The sequence below is a fragment of the Sinocyclocheilus anshuiensis genome, unplaced genomic scaffold, assembly GCF_001515605.1.
Source record: "Sinocyclocheilus anshuiensis isolate Anshui unplaced genomic scaffold, SAMN03320099.WGS_v1.1 scaffold4, whole genome shotgun sequence".
Taxonomy (NCBI): Eukaryota; Metazoa; Chordata; class Actinopteri; order Cypriniformes; family Cyprinidae; genus Sinocyclocheilus; species Sinocyclocheilus anshuiensis.
The window spans coordinates 1,814,916-1,833,305 of NW_015554075.1; the positions used below are offsets into that span (position 1 = coordinate 1,814,916).

General features: G+C 37.3%; 2 protein-coding genes across 3 annotated transcripts; one reads left to right on the top strand and one right to left on the bottom strand.

Annotated features, from left to right (window-relative positions):
* Nucleotides 1-3,085: 3,085 nt before the first annotated feature.
* Nucleotides 3,086-9,010, bottom strand: LOC107668984 (signal peptide peptidase-like 2B). The gene is made up of 15 exons (XM_016461067.1): nucleotides 8,891-9,010; nucleotides 7,397-7,513; nucleotides 7,047-7,229; nucleotides 6,880-6,969; nucleotides 6,664-6,803; nucleotides 6,419-6,561; nucleotides 6,244-6,340; nucleotides 6,046-6,162; nucleotides 5,888-5,969; nucleotides 5,728-5,802; nucleotides 5,579-5,641; nucleotides 5,389-5,488; nucleotides 4,920-4,997; nucleotides 4,636-4,796; nucleotides 3,086-3,278 (listed from the first exon to the last, which is right to left on the bottom strand). Exons 1-15 carry the CDS (start codon nucleotides 8,936-8,938, stop codon nucleotides 3,105-3,107), a joined length of 1,668 nt encoding a protein of 555 aa, XP_016316553.1. The 5' UTR covers nucleotides 8,939-9,010; the 3' UTR covers nucleotides 3,086-3,104.
* A 3,075-nt stretch (nucleotides 9,011-12,085) lies between these two features.
* LOC107668980 (death-associated protein kinase 3) lies at nucleotides 12,086-17,526 on the top strand. 2 transcript variants are annotated; one of them, XM_016461060.1, is made up of 9 exons: nucleotides 12,086-12,353; nucleotides 13,087-13,174; nucleotides 13,919-14,279; nucleotides 14,834-14,963; nucleotides 15,066-15,114; nucleotides 15,237-15,263; nucleotides 15,385-15,537; nucleotides 16,232-16,277; nucleotides 16,365-17,526. In XM_016461060.1, the coding sequence occupies exons 2-9, from the start codon at nucleotides 13,113-13,115 to the stop codon at nucleotides 16,896-16,898; spliced, it is 1,362 nt and encodes a 453-aa protein (XP_016316546.1). In that variant the 5' UTR covers nucleotides 12,086-12,353; nucleotides 13,087-13,112; the 3' UTR covers nucleotides 16,899-17,526. The 2 variants fall into 2 exon arrangements, with proteins under 2 accessions (XP_016316546.1, XP_016316547.1); XM_016461061.1 differs by lacking the exon at nucleotides 12,086-12,353 and adding an exon at nucleotides 12,488-12,552.
* The last annotated feature ends 864 nt before the right edge of the window (nucleotides 17,527-18,390 follow it).

Here is an 18,390-nt window from a genome sequence, read left to right on the forward strand (position 1 = left end):
AAGAAATACAGCTTTTTTTGGTTCTCTCGAGTACTGTTGCACTCTTAAGTGCTTGACATTTGCTCTGTTACATGAACAAACATAAAACCTGTATACTCAGTTTTACTTCACGTTGTTTGTCATTATTCACAAAAAAACGGTGGCTAGTTTGCCTAAAAGTGATAATTTACTCAATGTTATGTTGTCCATAAGACGTCCACCCCGCCATTTTTCACTTTGACGTCAAATTCCACTGGTTCTCACGTGTTTCATTTGCATTAGCTCAGTGGAAGACAGGATAGTCCGGGAATAATACAAAATATACTACTGTATGAGCGACATGAATTAAATTGTGTATTTTGGTCACTATATGGAAGAGTTTACAACATTACCACGTCACCACCTCCACGTACAAATCAGCAGTCCGCTATCATCAACTACTAAGTTCAAATGTTCAAAAAAATCTGGTATTTTGAAATGCAGCCATAGAAAATAGAGAAATGCCCAAATGTTCTTTAAAAAAATATATTTTGTTGCACTGTCTGCAGCTGCACCCTTCTATGACAGCTACATTGACGGTTGATTGCCACAGAAAGGTTATTTTCTCTGATCATCTCTTCTGCTGTAAACATTTCTTTGCTCTGACAAAGTAGTTTAGGTAAGTACTGATGCAGTTCCAATATAACTAAACTTCGTTGAGCCTAATTTAACGACCGTAGTCAGCGACATATGTTTAACACAATAAACTTTTCAGCATTTCGTCCGTTCGTGTGTTGAACTACTTGGCTCAGAAACATTCCAATCCAAGCAGTTGTTAATAAAATATAACAGTACTCCACTGTGATGCATTAGATCACAGTGATGAGTATTAGACCCAGTTCTTTTGAAAACTTAAAGTTGGCGCTTTTTTCTGAATAATGTTGTACAAGCTTGTTGAAAAAAACTGCATATGCTGGTTAGGTATGTTTTGAAGCATGGCTGCTGGTTTAAGCTGGTCCTGAGCAGGAGCTAGTTGCTTAGGACCAGCTTAGAACCAGCACATGACCAGCTAAAGTCCAGCTCATGACCGGCTAGGACCAGCTTAAACCAGCAGCCATGCTTCAAAACATACCTAACCAGCATATGCTGGGGTTTTTTCAACACGGTAGAACATTAGAATAGAACACATATGATCTATTGGCATTGCAAAAGATCCATCCAGTAACCATAGATCAGAATAATCATTTTTTCGTCTTCTGAAATTGCTGTTTATTCAGCCTCTGTTTGTTAAAAAAAAGAGCTATCTTGCCCAAGGCTCAATGACCTCTTAACCTCTTTTACAAGTGTAATTTCTTTTGTTCATCTCTCTGCCTGCCACTTCAGACTACTTCAGTATGGTTCAGTTTTCACACAATAGTCTCAAGTCTCAAGTCTGCTTTATTGTCAATTCTTCCACATGTACAGCACATACACACAGAGAATTGAAATTGCGTGTCGCCGGGAGGAGGTGGAGTCTTCTGTGCAGTGGTGCTGTTTTACCACTATTGTATAAACTGTTATAGTTTATACAATATAAAAATGTGGTCCGTTTTTAGCTTGGTCATACAGTTCAACAATAGCCTGGAGTTAGAAGTGAGTCCAGTGAACCAGATGAAAGAGTGAATCAAGCACTCTGGTGGTGTAACCACAATCCAGGAAGTATCATTTCCAACCACTATGACTCATAATTTGATAACATATAACCCACAATTATACTACTTTACCGCTTACCTTTTAATGTGGGAGGAAAATGCAAAGAACTCATGATACAATACATTATTTTACAATACATTTTTGCCAGTAAACATCCGAAGTATTTCTCAAGTGATCATGCACTAAAACACAACAGTAGTCCACATAACATAATGCATTATTCCTTTAATATGTGCACTCTTCAACAACTTTTCAAAATCACTTTTACAGCATATATTGATCTCTAATCGAGAGCTTCAGCATACATGACTCTGAAGATCCCTGACACACGACCTCCAGACATCAGGAGTATTAATAAACGGACAAAATATCTGGATTACAACTTGTCCATGTTATTCCACATGATCACATTGGCCCAATAAAAACAAAACACGCTGTAGCCAAGTCGAACAGATTTCAATGAGACAACAGTGCCACATAAACTTCTTAAATAAACCTGATGTACTGTAACTTAAAACTTAAATCATAGAGAGAATAATATCAGTGCTTTACGCCGAAAAACAGCTTTAAAAAGTACCATGAATACAAAAATCCTACTATGAAACAGAAGGACTGTCACTCAATAGTTGGGCATGAAACTGTTCTTAAAAACTGCACTTCTTTTAAAAATGTTTGCACTTTTTATTTTGAAATCTCAAACATCCCTTCCATCAAGTAAACAGCACAGTCTAAATACAATGCTTTCAATAAGCCATGAGCATATGAATATGATCTATTTCAATGCAACTAAAGCTGAAATCACATTCCAAACCAAAAAGGAAGTTTTTGTTAAATATGTGTTGTATAACAGTACTGCTCTTATTTATACAGTGTACTGTGATATAAACGATTAACAATCTTATCAACCCACAGCATTTGTATCTCAAAACTCAGGATGAAAGGAATAAATCATTATTCCCAAAGCCTTTGGTTCATTCGGCCCTTATTAGCACCGTATTTTAAAGGATGTTACGACAAGGACACAACCCGTCAGTAATGCATTATCAACTGGAAGCCAAATAGAAATATTTTCAGTGAGCTGTCTAGAATTTTCTTGACATTTGTTTTCAATGGTCTAGCTGCACTTTTGTTTCATTTACTGAGAGAATGTTAATTTACAAAAAAAACAAAATGGGAGAACAAAAATAACACAGAGTTGAGATCCTTGTGAAGAAGATAAAAGCGATCCATTCTGTGCCCTCCTAATGCCATCAAACGTGAACTTGAAGCAAGTTGGCTGAAGCACAGCAGATGTTGTTGTGTCTCCTCCTTCGATTCAAAGGACTGTACAATTTCAAAGGCTTAAAACAGGTGCACTGAGATGTTCATACTGCTCAAGTCTATTACATGTATGGTCAGATATATAACTGACTTCAAAAAATGAAAAAGAAAGTAGCATCCTTCGAGTCTTGTCTTTATGTAGTAGATGCATCTGTAAGATGCGGAACTTCCTCTTGTGCTGGTGGAGGAGGGTCCTCACACTGATTGGTCGTTTCAGAGTCTTCCGGCTCAGGATTGGACTGGGGTTCATCTGTGGGCAGTCCTGGGGTTTGAGTACAGTTGATTTGTTCCATGACAATGGGAGACGGCTGAGGAATGAAATGAGATGCATATGATGAAAGAGAAGTAAAATTGTTTAAAAAAATTTAATTAAATTCCAGATATTTTTATATATACACTACTATTCAAAAATGTGGGTTCAGTAAGATTTTTTTAAACACTTTTATTCATTTGAATAAAAATACTTTTATTCCGCAAGGACACATACAAAAATTGTAAATTTACAATATTACAAAGATTTCTGTTTAAAATCAATGCTTATCTACTTTCTATTCATCGAAAAATCCTGAAGAAGTTACCTCGGTTTCCACAAAAACATTCAGCAGAGATTTTTTTGAACATTTTCAAGATTGATAATAATATATTTTCTGAGTACCAAATTAGCATTTGAGAATAATTTCTGAAGGATCATGTGACACTGAAGACTAGAGTCATGGCTGCTAATCATTCATCACTGGAATATATTACATTGTCAAAATATATTCAAATAGAAAACGGTTCTTTTAAATTGTATTTTTAATCAAATGAATGCAGCCTTGGTGACTTCTTCCAAAATTAATAAAAATCTTACCGACCCCTTTTGAATGGTAGTGTGTATATATATATAAATATAAACAGCAATACCAATCCAATTGCAATTTAAAGCAGAAGAAAAATGTTAGAATCACTTCAGAAGTGAGAATGAGAAAATGGCTTCTGATCTAGAACTTAGTGAAGAAGCGAACAATCAGAGAAGATGACACAGACTAGATTCTTCTTATACAGGAAATCACCATAGATTAACTCAAGACCAACAAATCTCCAGGCCTATTATTAGATGAAAAGCTTGAACACTGTTAGCTAAAGAGCCGAGGAAATGAAACATAAGCCCTCTTCTGGCACACACAGATCTCTTACCAGACCTAAAGGAGAGATCTGGTGTTTATCAACCTATTGTGATGTGAAACGGTGGATTTAACTTGTGTATATCAGTCTGTAGAACAGCATTTGCTCATACTGTGGTTTAGAGAAAAATATTTGGATGTTATAAGCTCAGTCAAACAGTCAAAATCCCTCTTTACTACAGGAGGTAGAATTTCTGTTCAGGATCTCTGGGATCTATTGTTGTAAAAGTTTCTAAACATTTTAAACAAATGCCTGTGAAATCAAAGGATGTAGATTCTGTGTTAAGAACAGTTATACATATTGGAAACGACCGTTTTATTCCTAAGGTTGACACCGAACCCCTCCTTTAAAGAGAAGAAAACACCCACAATAAAAATGAGAGTAAAATAAGAGCGGCACAAAAACACGTGGGTGAATTTACTCAACTGTAAGTCTAGTAACTGTATATAACCCTAGAACTTTTCCGACTGCGGAAGGCACTCATATCAAACTGGTATTCACCACAAATCCACTTCCTGTCCAGAACAAAGGCAGCTCCTTGCGCCACAGTGCCACCGCAAGGCTGGTGAGGAGCGTGCAAGGCACCAGGTATAAGAGGGCAGGCTGACCCATCTGCATCAGCGCCAGAGCCACAAATGTGATGAGAAGACCAATGCCGTAGCCTAAAAAACAGATCAGATTCACAGTCTTTACATGAGAGGCACAATGTATCGTGCATGCTTAAAAGATAATAAAAGCTAGAAACATACAACATATCTGAATTTAAAAGGTAGTCAGTGTCTTACCAATAGTGCAGGCCAGAAAGTAAATTCGAGAAGTCTGCATGAGAATGTCAAATCTGTGACAATATGCTACCAGCAGACCTGAGGAAACAAAATGTCATTATTAAAATGAAGTACAAGATGACTAAAAGAAAGGAAGAAAAAAAAAACAGGACAGTGAAGCTTGAATTCCAAGAAATTAAATACAAGATTTTTTGTTTATATCATTAATACAATCTTTTTTTATCAAGTTTGATAAAACCAGAGCCAGACAACTAAGTTTGCATACTATTTTAATTTCCTTTCAAAGATGTATAAAAATTAATTAACAGCCAAAATAGCTGTTGGAAAGCTTGCCACGTTCAATTACCCAAACTTCATTTTCGGCATTTCGATTTTGGTAGAAACATTTATTTTGGTGCATCACTAAGTTCTTTCCATGAATCCTGGCAATCTGTTCATCGTGCAGCTGATAGTGACAAAGTGACGTTACCTGGTACCAAGATATCCCCAAAACCCAGGAGAGAGAATGGCCGGTCACACAGGACCAAAGGAGAAAAATTCAACCTGGGCACTTTCAGCACCATGGGAAGCTAATTGAGACAAAGACAGCAAATTTGACACCAAAAAAATATTACAAATAAGTATTTAAATTTATGCATATTCAAAAAACACCTTCCTACCTTCTCATGAGTAGAGGAATCAGAGGGGCCAGCCGCCACCTCTACCATGATACTTTCCCCACTCTGCACAGAATAACATACAAAAATATACACCAAATAATATAAAATTCTATTTTACATCAGTTTCAGTAAAAAAAAAAACCTCATACCTCAGTTAAGAGTGGTGTTATGAAAACAAAAAACACGTCATACACGAACAGCACGACCAACAGCAGAGTGCAGGCCTACAACAAGAAGAAATGGATCATCTCCACATCCTAAATATGTTATTCTGGCCACCGGCAGCATCCACCTGCGTTTGAAACTCACCTTGAAAGTGGGCAGCCGGATTGTTTTCAGCATGTAGAGACAGAACGCGATGCCTAGCGCATCCTGAAGTATCCATGCCCACCTAGGGAACATGGTTTTTGATTAGATATACTGTAATAATGCTAAAAGTGTCAAAACCTAAAGTGTTCTATTCTTACTGGTCTTCATTGCGGAAAACTCCCCAGGTGACACTGACTGCTATACAGAAGGCTGAAAGGATCAGCATGCGCACCTGTGGCCGCTTGTGACAGTATGGCAGGTTGTTCTCAGGTATCCTGTCAAAACACAACAAAGCATTTCCTTCAATAAAAAGCCAGAAAGAATCCTATCTAGTCTTTCTCATGCACATCTCTAACCTGCATTTCCCAAACGGTATTCTTCGGACAAAAGGCCAAAGACAGCTGTACAGACCGACGGCAGATGCCAGACAGAACGTTGCGATAGTCATATACACTGTGAAAGAAAGGGTGAGGATTAAACAAAATACAGACAGTTTACTGAAAGACGGTAATAACTGATTCGTTTATTTACCCAATTGATCATAGAAGAAATACAAGAGCACCAGCATAGAGCAACACATGACCACAAACACACAAATCATGATGGGGGTGACGTCAACCGTCTCCTCGTATTGTTTCTCGGCACCGTCGTCCCTCTTGTGCTTCATGTAACGTCTAAAAGCACAAAGATGTGAGTTTAGCTGAATAAATTCTGCAGGCTGTCAGCTTTATCACCAATTTATCTTGTAACCTGTGCCTCATGGGCACAATTCTTACTTTTTAATGTCCCTGCTGCCAGCCCAATATCCACCGACAGCCACTGTGCCCACCGCCATCAGGAAGATGAGCACCATGTTGTAGTCCACCACCGGTTCATTGGGCGCATACATGGCCACCTGCCTTTTCTCTCCAAACGTCTAAAGACAGAATTATTTTTTTGTTGTTGCCTTTGTAATTACAATATAATATGTGTTAAAGTGATTCTGAACTTACCTTACTGATGTCCAACATGTCTTTATAGCTTAGCAAGGCCACTGGGATGCCTATCTCTTCATACTGGGACTTGTTGCCTGAGGGTGGAGTCTGTAAATCATTTCAAACAAGTTAACTATGTTTTGACGAATGTTCATGGCGCCATTTATGGTGTTATGATGTGTTACCAGTCTGTCTTTGCTGACGATCAGAAGTCCCTTGGCACCATTGATCTGGGCCAATCTGACTTTTTCATAGAAAGTGCAATTTCCTCTCATCACCATTGGGATGCTGTTTGGGAAGCCACCCTCAGGTACATCAGAGGGGGAGCACAGCACAGAGGTGGTGAGATCGTAAGTCTGCAGCCGTGCCTGAGGAAAACAATAAAGGTTGAATGAGTGGCAGCTCTGTGATAGTAAATTGTAACTGCAGTTTCAGATACAGCAGGGGTTTGTTGGAAATGCTGCAATTGATTTGAAATCCAACAGTAAGAGATCTGGGGATTTCTATTTGTGTGTGTGTATAAATTGCTACTAACTGCTTTACTGAGGTCCTGAGGTAGTCGAGCCCACTGAGAGTTGAAGAATATGCAGTAATCTTTGCCTTTACTGTTCCCCCCATCGCTGAAATGTGCCATGCCATATTCACCTAAAACCTGTGAATCAGAACGGATACAGCTTAGGTTATTGGTTAACAGGTTTGTGCATAAGATTGCTGTGCAAAGAGGGAAACCTTGGAAAAGGGAGAGAAATGCATATATGTCTGTAGAAAATAGGTGACATGAACTTGCATAAAGTTTTCTAAAACTTATAAAACCTCATAGAAAAAAAATGTGAATTATGTTTTCTAATCTATGCAAATGTTTGACTTTCATTTGCTACCTGTTTTTAGTTAAATCGTTTTAGTTTCATTTAAACTTGCAGGACCACATCAGAAATTGTGTTGTTTTTTGTTTTAGTGTCACTGAGATTTATTATATTACACTATTTATTAAATGAATAATTTAATAATTTAAGTAGGGTTTAATGTGTGTGTGTGTGTGTACTGGTATATATGGTTTATGAGGACACAAATGTGTATAATGACATGGTTACTACAACGTAAACATGGTTTATGAGGCCACTTCCTGTGTCCCTGTAAAATAAAAGGCTTAAAAAACATACAAAACGGTGTTTTATGACATTCAAAAATTGCCAGTAGTTTTCTGTAAGGGGTAGGTTTAGGTGTAGGGTTGGTGTAGGGCGATATAAATAACAGTTTGTACAGTATAAAAACCATTACACCTATGGAGAGTCCCCGTAAACCACAAATGCAAGTATGTGTGTGTATGTGTGTGTGCCATTACATGTTCTTATAGCATGTAAATATATCTCATAATAACAGCTCACTGTCACCCACACAAACACATCATCATGTTAATATATGACATTAGAATAATTAAATAAACATGAACCAAACAACATAAAATGCAATATAATACTCCAATGTGAAAATAATACATTACATTATCTAAACAAATATTGTTCCCGAAAAAAGGCAGTAATTTGAAAAATGTATACGTATTGCCTTATTATTTTTCAGGAAATTCATACTTCTTACTAAATATAAATATAATTTGGTAAGGTATATATTAAAGTAACGCAAACGAAAGGGTTTTTACTTGTTTACATTATTCTTCCGTTAAAATTACTGACATTATCTGTGTACGGTATCACTGCTTGCAAAATAAATAATCAACTGAAAATAAAGGTTTGTCATTAATGGTGATCTAGCAAAAATGACAGTTTGTCGCTCGTTTGATCCGTGTTTTGTATTTGTTTTGCTGTAACAGTGTCATGTCAACAGGAGCGCGAGGCCCCCAAACATTCACGAGCCACGAGCACAGAAGTCCACCGCAAGCTAATCGTACATAGCATGTAGCTAGTAATCATCGGCAAAAAATAAAAAATAAAACAAACTTGGTAACTTTACAGACCAGTTGAGGAGCCCACCAAAAATAATACGGATTCTTTAGTGTTTTCTTACGTCTTACCTGTTCGATCAAAAGAGCTGCCCAAAGGAGACTTGACAAAAATCGCATGATGCCTGATAGTTGTCGTCTCCCCCATCCGCACTGCCCTCCTCCGACTCAACTATCAGCTGTTTACGCTTATCCCGCCCACGTTCTGCAGTACGTTGCCGATTGGCTAACTTCGTCCGCTTCCGAACGTCCACTCTTGGCCTATTGGCTTTCGCTCTAATCAATTATATTTTAGCCACGCCTCCACTTCTTAACATCCAAATTTGTCATTTCTTAGTGACATCATATTTTACGGCCAGTTTTGCAAAACCCTTAGGCCTAAATAATTTAAGTCCTTTGTTGTTTTTTCCTTTGATTATTGATTTTTTCAGTCTCTGGCTTTCTCACACAGAACAACCCCTCCTGGACAGCAACCAGTCTGTTTTCAGAAGTGGACATTCAACCGAGACTGCCTTGCTCTCAGTTGTTAAAGCACTAAGACTGGTAAGAGCGGCTTCCAAATCTTAAATACTTGTCTTGCTAGATCTGTCCACTGCTTTTGACACGGTTAACCACCAGATCCTCCTGTCAACCCTATTGGCAAAGGGCATCTCAGGAACCACACTCCAGTTGTTTGAGTCTTACCTCTCAGATAGGTCCTTCAAGGTATCTTGGAGAGGTGAGGTGTCCGAGTCGCAACATCTAACTACTGGGGTGCCTCAGGGCTCAGTTCTTGGACCACTTCTCTTCTCTGTCTACATGGCATCACTAAGTTTTGTCATTCAGAAACATGGCTTTTCATATCACTGATGACACTCAACTCTACCTCTCATTCCATCCTGATGATCCGACGATAGCTGCTCACATCTCTTGTTTAACAGTTATTTCTTGCTGGATGAAGGACCATCACCTTCAACTCAACCTTGCCAAGACAGAACTGCTTGTGGTTCCAGCAAACCCATCACTTCATCACAATTTCACCATCCAGTTAGACACATCAACCATAACTCCTTCAAAAACAGCCAGAAACCTTGAAGTTGTGATTGATGATCAGCTGACTTTCTCAGACCACATTGCTGAAACTGCCCGGTCCTGCAGATTTGCTTTACTGGCTATCTGCTCGCATAAAATTCAAGGCACTAATGTTTGCCTACAAAACCACCACTGGCTCTGCACCCCTTTACCTAAATTCACTACTTCAGACTTATGTGCCCTCTAGAAGCTTGCATTCTGCAAGTGAACGGTGCATTATTGTGCCATCCCAAAGAGGGATCACTTTCACAGACTTTTACATTAACTGTTCCCTCCTGGTGAAATGACCTGCCCAACTCAATCCGAGCAGCTGCTATCTTCAAGAAATGTCTGAAAACACATTTCTTCCATCTTTATTTGACCCTCTAACTGTAGCACTCTCTATTCTAATTCAATTTGATCTATTTGTTTTCTTTTTTTATAAAAAAAAAACACTTTACCCTTTAAGACTTGCACTCTATTTGTTTTCTAACTGCTTGTTTTATTAAAAAAAAAAGCCTCTAACACTAGCTTTCTCTATTCATTTTCTATTCTGTCTATTTGTTTACTTTTTATTTATTATATAATTAACAAAAAACTATTTGTTTTCTAACTGCTTTGTTTTCTTTAAAAAAGGCCTCTAACACTAGCTTTCTCTATTCTTTTCTATTCTATTTGTTTTCTTTTTATTTATTATATAATTAAAAAAAACCTTCCTATGTGTACTGCATTCGGCTAACTGAGACTTTTCATAGCACTTGCATATTTTTGCTCATTTGTTGATTTTGATTGCTTCCATTGTCCTCATTTGTAAATCGCTTTGGATAAAAGTGTCTGCTACATGACTAAATGTAAATGTAAATATAAATGATTTTTTTCTAACTACTTCATTGCATCTTGTCCTTTGTTTTTGTTCTATGTTTTTGTTGTTTTCTTTTCTTTTAATAATCTACATGCTTACATTATCATATTTTATTGTATTGTTATAATTCAAAGTTTCTTCTAATGTTATTTTGAAGAGAAGAAATTAATAAATAAATTACAATTATTACAAAAGAATCATGTGATTGTATAGAATATGATCATCATCTTTTTCCACTGACAGACATTATCTGAACATAAGCACATTGTCACATGACAGAAGATGGTTTTAAAGGTGACACTGGCCACATATTATTGACTGTCTGTTTTCCACTTTTCAAAGGTTGCCAAAAGTCAGGAGCCCTCAGTTTGTATTAGAATTAAATGTGTTTAGATATATTATATTTATATATTTGGATATTCTGATTTGTCATTTTGTCAGACCAAATGCATTGTCCCAAATAGGTACAGGTATTTCTTCTTTTGAAAACAAAAGACGATATTTTGAAGAATGTTTGTAAGAATACAGTTGGCACTAGCTAGCCATTTACTTCCATAGTAGAAAAGAATAATACTATGGAAGTCAATGGCTACTGTCAACTGTTTGGTTACCAACATTCTTCAAAATATTTTGAGTTCAACAGAAGAAATTAACTCATACAGGGTTGGAACAACTTGAGGGTGAGTAAATGATCAGAGAATTTTCATTTTTGGGTGAACTATCCCTTTAAGACCATTTCTAGTAAACATCTAGTCGTGAATAGGCACAAAGAAATAGCTACCTTAATGCTGATCTATATAAATGCTCACAAATCCTGCATACATACAGTTAATGACAGAGATAAATTATGGTTAATGTATTTTGAGTGTGTTTTAGCCTAACTGCAGATTTAACGTGTCTTCAGTGTGCAGAACTTGCCTAACTTTGCTGAATACATTTTCCATGAGATCAAAACGACTTTTGTGGTTTTTCAACAAACTAATGAGATGTTGCAGCTATTTTTTCTTAACGCAGTATGATAAACATCTGAAATGTGAGCTGAAAATGCTTTATATGATTACGTCTGGAATAAATGACACAATTACAGACTCACATATCACAATAATATGTATGCACAGAACGTCTTCTGTTCGCCTGACATCAACATGCAGTAACAGATTATGTACGTGAGGCATAGCTGAACTTCATTTAATACACGTGCTCAGTAAATAATGAGGATTATTTGACACTGGCAATGAGGTTAAAATCGGTCCCTACTCCCTAGCACTATGGATGTCTCTCTTGTGTAACACTGATTGACAACAAAAAGTATTTCTTTATTTATTTTTGTTTCTTTATTATTAGATTTTCCAGGCAAACTCATTCTTTCATTCATTAACACCTTTTTATATGTGTTATGAGTCTGTTGTGGTAACACTGACAAAGGAACAGTGCAAAACAAGCCCATACAAGTAGTTTTTAACTTAGATCAATGCTAACACCTGGCAGACGCTTAATAACAGGTACACGCAAGTTGACATCATCCTGCGGTGGCGTCTCGATGATGTCACTGAAAAAGCCACGCCTCTCCAGAACGCAGCAACCGGAAAATACCCATTGGCTGAGGAATGCGGCGACGTTAAGGTATGTAACAAACTCTCAGCGTTTACTTATCATAGATAGCGTTGTTATAGATAACATCATTAATAGCACATAAGAGAAAATCTTATATATTTATTCCATAATGTGTTTTGTGTGTAACATGTAACTAGCTTGCCGGTGTTCGTTGGCCATTTCTTTTACAAGTTAGCCAGATGGCTACCTGGAAATAGTCAGTGCTTTGGTAGATATTTTGTGGATTATCGTAATATGATTATTTCGTATTTCTCTTACGAATCTATTGGCCATATTTCAGCGTATTTTTGGCTGTGAAACAGTACCTCTGAGCTAAAATAAATGCTTGTTATTGTAGTTATCTTTACTCATTAAGGTTCGAAACATGACTTAAAGCATAGCTTTTGAGATGCATTTTTTTAGTGTAAGTTTGTACTGCACTGCAGTGGTAAGATAGCTGTTAAACGTCTGTAATACAGAAACAAAAGAAGGTTACAAAAAAATCTGGCAACCCTGGTTAATGACTGCAGGTAATGACGTAAGTAGGAATAGAATGCCCACATTCTGCACATGGAACTTCTCATTCCCATGTCAGTTTAAAATCCAACTTCCTGTGAGGTCAAGAGTAAATACCAAAACATGTGCACTCTAGAAACCATTTATAGTCATTGTCAACAAAGTGTCAAAATCTTTAGTGGACTGAAGACAAGGTCAAAACCGTGAAACTAAACTATAGGCCTTATTTCTGGTCATTTTCTAACAGATTGATTCATTTGAAGTCAGCAAATCATGGCTGGCTTCAGGCAGGAGGATGTGGAGCTATACTATGAAATGGGAGAGGAGTTAGGAAGGTAAGAGATGTCATTTCCCTCCTTAAAACTCTGTAAAAACTCATTTAACCTGATTTAAAGTGATCTCACATATAGTGAATAAAACAAAGATTAAGATTTGAATTAGCCTACTATCTTTTTAATGTTTGATTAAGCACTATAATTATGTAGTTATGAAAGCTCTAAAAGGCAAGTGAATACATCATAGTGTTTGGCCTAGAGTTGCCAAGGGAATGTAGTGTCTGTGCTTATCAGTGCGGTGTAACAACAAACATTATGAGAGCCCTACAATTTAAAAATCCCCAGCACAGTGACTTAATCATCTGCAAACACAAGCCTGGCCTTTTTTCTATATATGGACGTGGAGATTTCTGTGCTGTGCTGCTGCAGCATGACATCACTGCTTTACAATGCATATGCTCGCTCTCTGAGCCTGAGAACAGCTGTAGTGCAAATGAGACTACTGAAAAGATGGGCCAGAGAGGAGCCATCAGGGGAATATGTCAACCACACATTTTATCTGATTTTTTAAGAGTTTCCTTGGTTGCATTATGCAGCATTTATACCATTTACCTAAACGAGTACTCTCGAACTCCTTTAGAATGTTACTAGAGCTTGGTTTTGTGGAACGTACAGTATGTTCTTCTGTTCATATATGTAGTGTTTTTTGTGCCTATTCCATATCCTTATTTTCTATATGCAATGACATGATTTCTTCTTTTTCATTTCTGTTTTCTCTGTGTATCATTGTACCCTGTTTCCCAGTGGGCAGTTTGCTATTGTGCGTAAATGTAAAGAAAAGAGCACCGGAACAGAATATGCCGCCAAGTTTATCAAGAAGAGACGGCTGTCATCCAGCCGACGAGGTGTGAGCCGAGAGGAGATCGAGCGAGAGGTGAACATCCTTCGAGAGATCCAGCACAGCAACATCATCACCCTCCATGACATCTTTGAGAACAAAACCGACGTGATCCTGATTCTGGAGCTGGTGTCTGGAGGGGAGCTGTTTGACTTCCTGGCTGAGAAGGAGTCACTGACTGAGGAGGAGGCCACACAGTTCCTCAAGCAGATCCTGGACGGAGTTCACTACCTCCACTCGAAACGCATAGCACACTTTGACTTGAAGGTGAGCACTAGGATGATTTGTTTTAAAAGAATAGTTCACCCAAAAATGCCATCCAATGTGTAGTTATGTCATCGAAACAGATTTGGAGAAATTTCACTTGCTCACCAGTGGATCCTCTACAGTGAATGGGTGCAGTCATAATTAGAGTTCAGACAGCTCCACAAGTAATCCACAGTCCATCAGTTAATATCTTGGGAAGTGAAAAGCTACATGTTTGTAATAAATCCATCAATAAGGTATTTTTAACTTCAAACCTTTGCTTCCGGCTAATATACATAATCCATAATAATGCTTCCTTCAGTGAAAAAGCTTCATTCACCTCAGAGGATCCATTAGTGAGTAAGCGATGTAATGCTAAATTTCTCCAAATCTGTTCCGATGAGGAAACAAACTCCTCTACATCTTGGATGGCTTGAGGGTGTGTACATTTTTAGTTTTTTTTAGTTTTGTGTGAAATAGGTTTGCTATTTATTCATGTAGATGCATTTCTCAAGTTGTTTTTGGGGGAGCATGGAAACATGTACTACAAACATCTTGAATCACTTTGTTTTCAGCCTGAGAACATAATGCTGCTGGACAAAAATGTGCCGAACCCCAGAATCAAGCTGATAGATTTTGGAATTGCTCATCAGATTAAAGATGGAAATGAATTTAAAAACATCTTTGGAACCCCTGAGTTTGTTGGTGAGAACCTGAGATTATTATAAAACTTAATAATTTTTATCCTTATTTATGATAACTTAATTGGGTGTCCTTAATCTTTGTCATAACTTTTAACCTTTGTAGCACCGGAAATTGTGAATTATGAGCCTCTTGGCCTGGAGGCAGATATGTGGTGAGTCTTAGCTATCAATGATATTTTTAAAATATTGGTTAGATTGTTAATAAATGATACTCAGTTTATCAGTTGTTTATTTTTGCTCATAATTAATTCTCTTGTGATTGTCTTTCCTGCAGGAGCATCGGAGTTATCACATATATACTGTAAGTTGTAATGTCACATAAATGACTTGTTTGGCTGTATTGATTGCATGCATTTTCCACACCCAGATGATGCTGTTTTACTTTGCTTGACTAATATTAATGCATTATTAATTGTCTGTAGCTTGAGTGGTGCTTCTCCGTTTCTTGGCGAGACCAAACAAGAAACACTTACCAACATTTCAGCTGTCAACTATGACTTTGATGAGGAGTACTTCAGCAACACAAGTGAGCTCGCCAAGGACTTCATTCGCCGACTGCTGGTCAAGGATCCAAAGTTAGTCAAATCCAGTGTTGTAACTAAAGCTATTAAAAATGATGTAATAAAATTAATATAAAATAAAGTGTAAGGATTAGATTTGTGACCCTGGACCACAAAACCAGTCATAAGGGTCAATTTTTTTAAATCATCATCTGAAAGCTGAATAAATAAGCTTTCCATTGATGTATGGTTTATTAGGATAGGACAATATTTGGCCGAGATACAACTATTTGAAAATCTGGAATCTGAAGGTGCAAAAAAATCTAAATATTGAGAAAATTGCCTTTAAAGTTGTCCAAATGAAGTTCTTAGCAATGCATATTACTAATCAAAAATTAAGTTTTGATATATTTACGGTAGGAAATTTACAAAATATCTTCATGGAACATGATCCTTACTTAATATCCTAATGATTTTTGGCATAAAAGAAAAATCAATAATTTTGACAATGTTTTTCTGGCTATTGCTACAAATATACACTAGCGACTTGAGACTTGGTTTTGTGGTCCAGGGTCACATTTTAAAAAGTGTGCATAACAAAATTACTAAAATTAAAACCGAAAATATAAAAATAAAAACGAATTCAAAATATTAGTAAATACTACTATAGTACGTAAATAACACTGATATAAGCCTCATTTGTTTAATATGAAGCAAATTTCATTCCTGTTTATTAATATTTAATTTAATATTTGCTTTTAACATTCAGGAAGAGAATGACAATCGAGGACAGTCTCCAGCACCCCTGGATCAAGGTTCGAATGCTTCTCTTTTTCTCCCTCTTGAGTTTTGTCACTGTTTGAGCAGTGCTTGACTAGTTCCCATCCCATCCCCCCATACAGGTGATCAAGAGGCGTAACGTTCGACCTGAGGAGAGCGAGCGCAAGACAGATCGCAGGCGTCTGAAGACCACCCGACTGAAGGAGTACACCATCAAATCCCACTCCAGCATGCCTCCCAACAACACCTACATCAACTTCGAGCGCTTCTCGCAGGTCATGGAGGAGATCGCAGTGGCCGAGGATGGCCTGCGAGAGCTGGAGAAGAACCAGCGCTCCTGCGCTGAGGACGTGGCCGCTCTGCTCTCCATCTATGAGGAGAAAGAAAGCTGGTACAAAGAGGAGAACGAAAGCATCGCTGCAGATCTCAATCAGATCAAACAGGAGCTGCAGAGAGCACAAGCCCTGCGCAGACAGAGCCAGGAAGAGGCCCGCGCCACCATGCTGTCGGCCAATGTCCTCAAACGCAAGTTTGGCCGGTTGGAGAACCGCTATGAAGTGCTCGCTGAGCAGATGGTCTCCGAGGTGCACTGGGTTGAAGAGCTGGTGCGCTCGATTTCAGCTGAAAATGACACTCGCAGCACCAGCATGGCTTGAGCTGCTCTGTTTCCTTTTTGAACGCAGTGACTATCTAATATCTTCGCTTGATAGAGTATTAAACTTTGCAATAAGCTTCATGTAAGCATGTAGAGTTCATGTTACTCCTAGAACAAAAGCAATGCAAAATGGTATTTTCTATAAATACTGAGTGAGGGTGTGCATGTGTTTCGCCTGTGCATTGCAGTATCCTTATGTGATGCCGGTCTGTTACAGCTGAAGCAAGCATTTAGTATTTTTAATCGTCACCTCAAAAATATACATGCTGGATCAGTAGATAAAAAACGAGTTTATTTACAACTCTATTACAGCACTCAGAGCAAAGCATATTAATGTACATTGTGAGTAATGCACTACACAATCCTCTATGAGGAATTGAAGAATCTCAAGATGCCAGTCGCTTTTGTTGCTCTGCATGTCCGCTTTTCCTATGCAAATCGAATTTTAATTTTATGATATGAGACAAAGGAAACGACTTCTACACTTATGATAGTCTTAAATGCTGTCTTGAATGATCTGTACAAATATTGAATATTCAGTAAGCTGCTTCTGTATGTATGAATATGAGAATTTAAAGGGATAGTTCACCTAAAAACGAAAGTTTGGCGTTTACTCATTCTCATAACATTCCAAATCCATGTGACTTACTTTCTTTTGTGGAAAGCAAAAGAAGATATTTTAAAAATCTTTTTTTTTTCTTTGCCATAGTATATTGAAACATTTGTGTTCCACAGAAAAAGAAAGTTCTGAGGTTTGGAACAACATGAGGGTGAGTAAATTATGATAGAATTTGTATTTTTTGGGTGAACTATTGCTTAAACACTTTTCTTTTGTTCAAAACACGCACTCCAAACATTTCATTTTTTTTTGTATGACATTCCATATGTGAGTGAGCATCAGTATCTGGAAATGGTTGTGCTCATTTGTAAAGTCATAGCAATATTCATATCTGTTTGCTTACAGTACTGTACCTGTTGTTATGTTTTATTTACGACAAGTTTATACATGAATCAGAAAAGTCCATTCAAATAAAAGAATTGAAGAAGAATAGAGTTACAGTGTCTTTATTTGGTGTGTGTAGGCTAAGGAACGCACTGGTAGGTGAATTATAGTGTTTTATAGCTCTGAGCATTTGTCAACATCTTTATAAAATGTTTTCAACATGTCTAGAGATGTTAAAAGTCCCAGAGTTTTAATTAAACAAAATATTTTTCCATCTCCATAGTAACATAATCGTGTTTTGCTACTCAGATAAACATTTGGATTTTTGGGGTCTTGTAAATGCAACTATTTACTTTGAAATTTCAAACCACAGGACATCTATGAATATTCTGAGAACTGTTAGCTTCCCATGACATATGTTGACATAAATCAACAGTGCATGTCTCTGTTTGGCTCTGGTGACGTGAACCTTCCGGTTTTTAGTTTTTTTTTTAATGTATGCTGTCATCAAAGGAATAATTAATATTTGTATAATTTTAAAATGAAAATG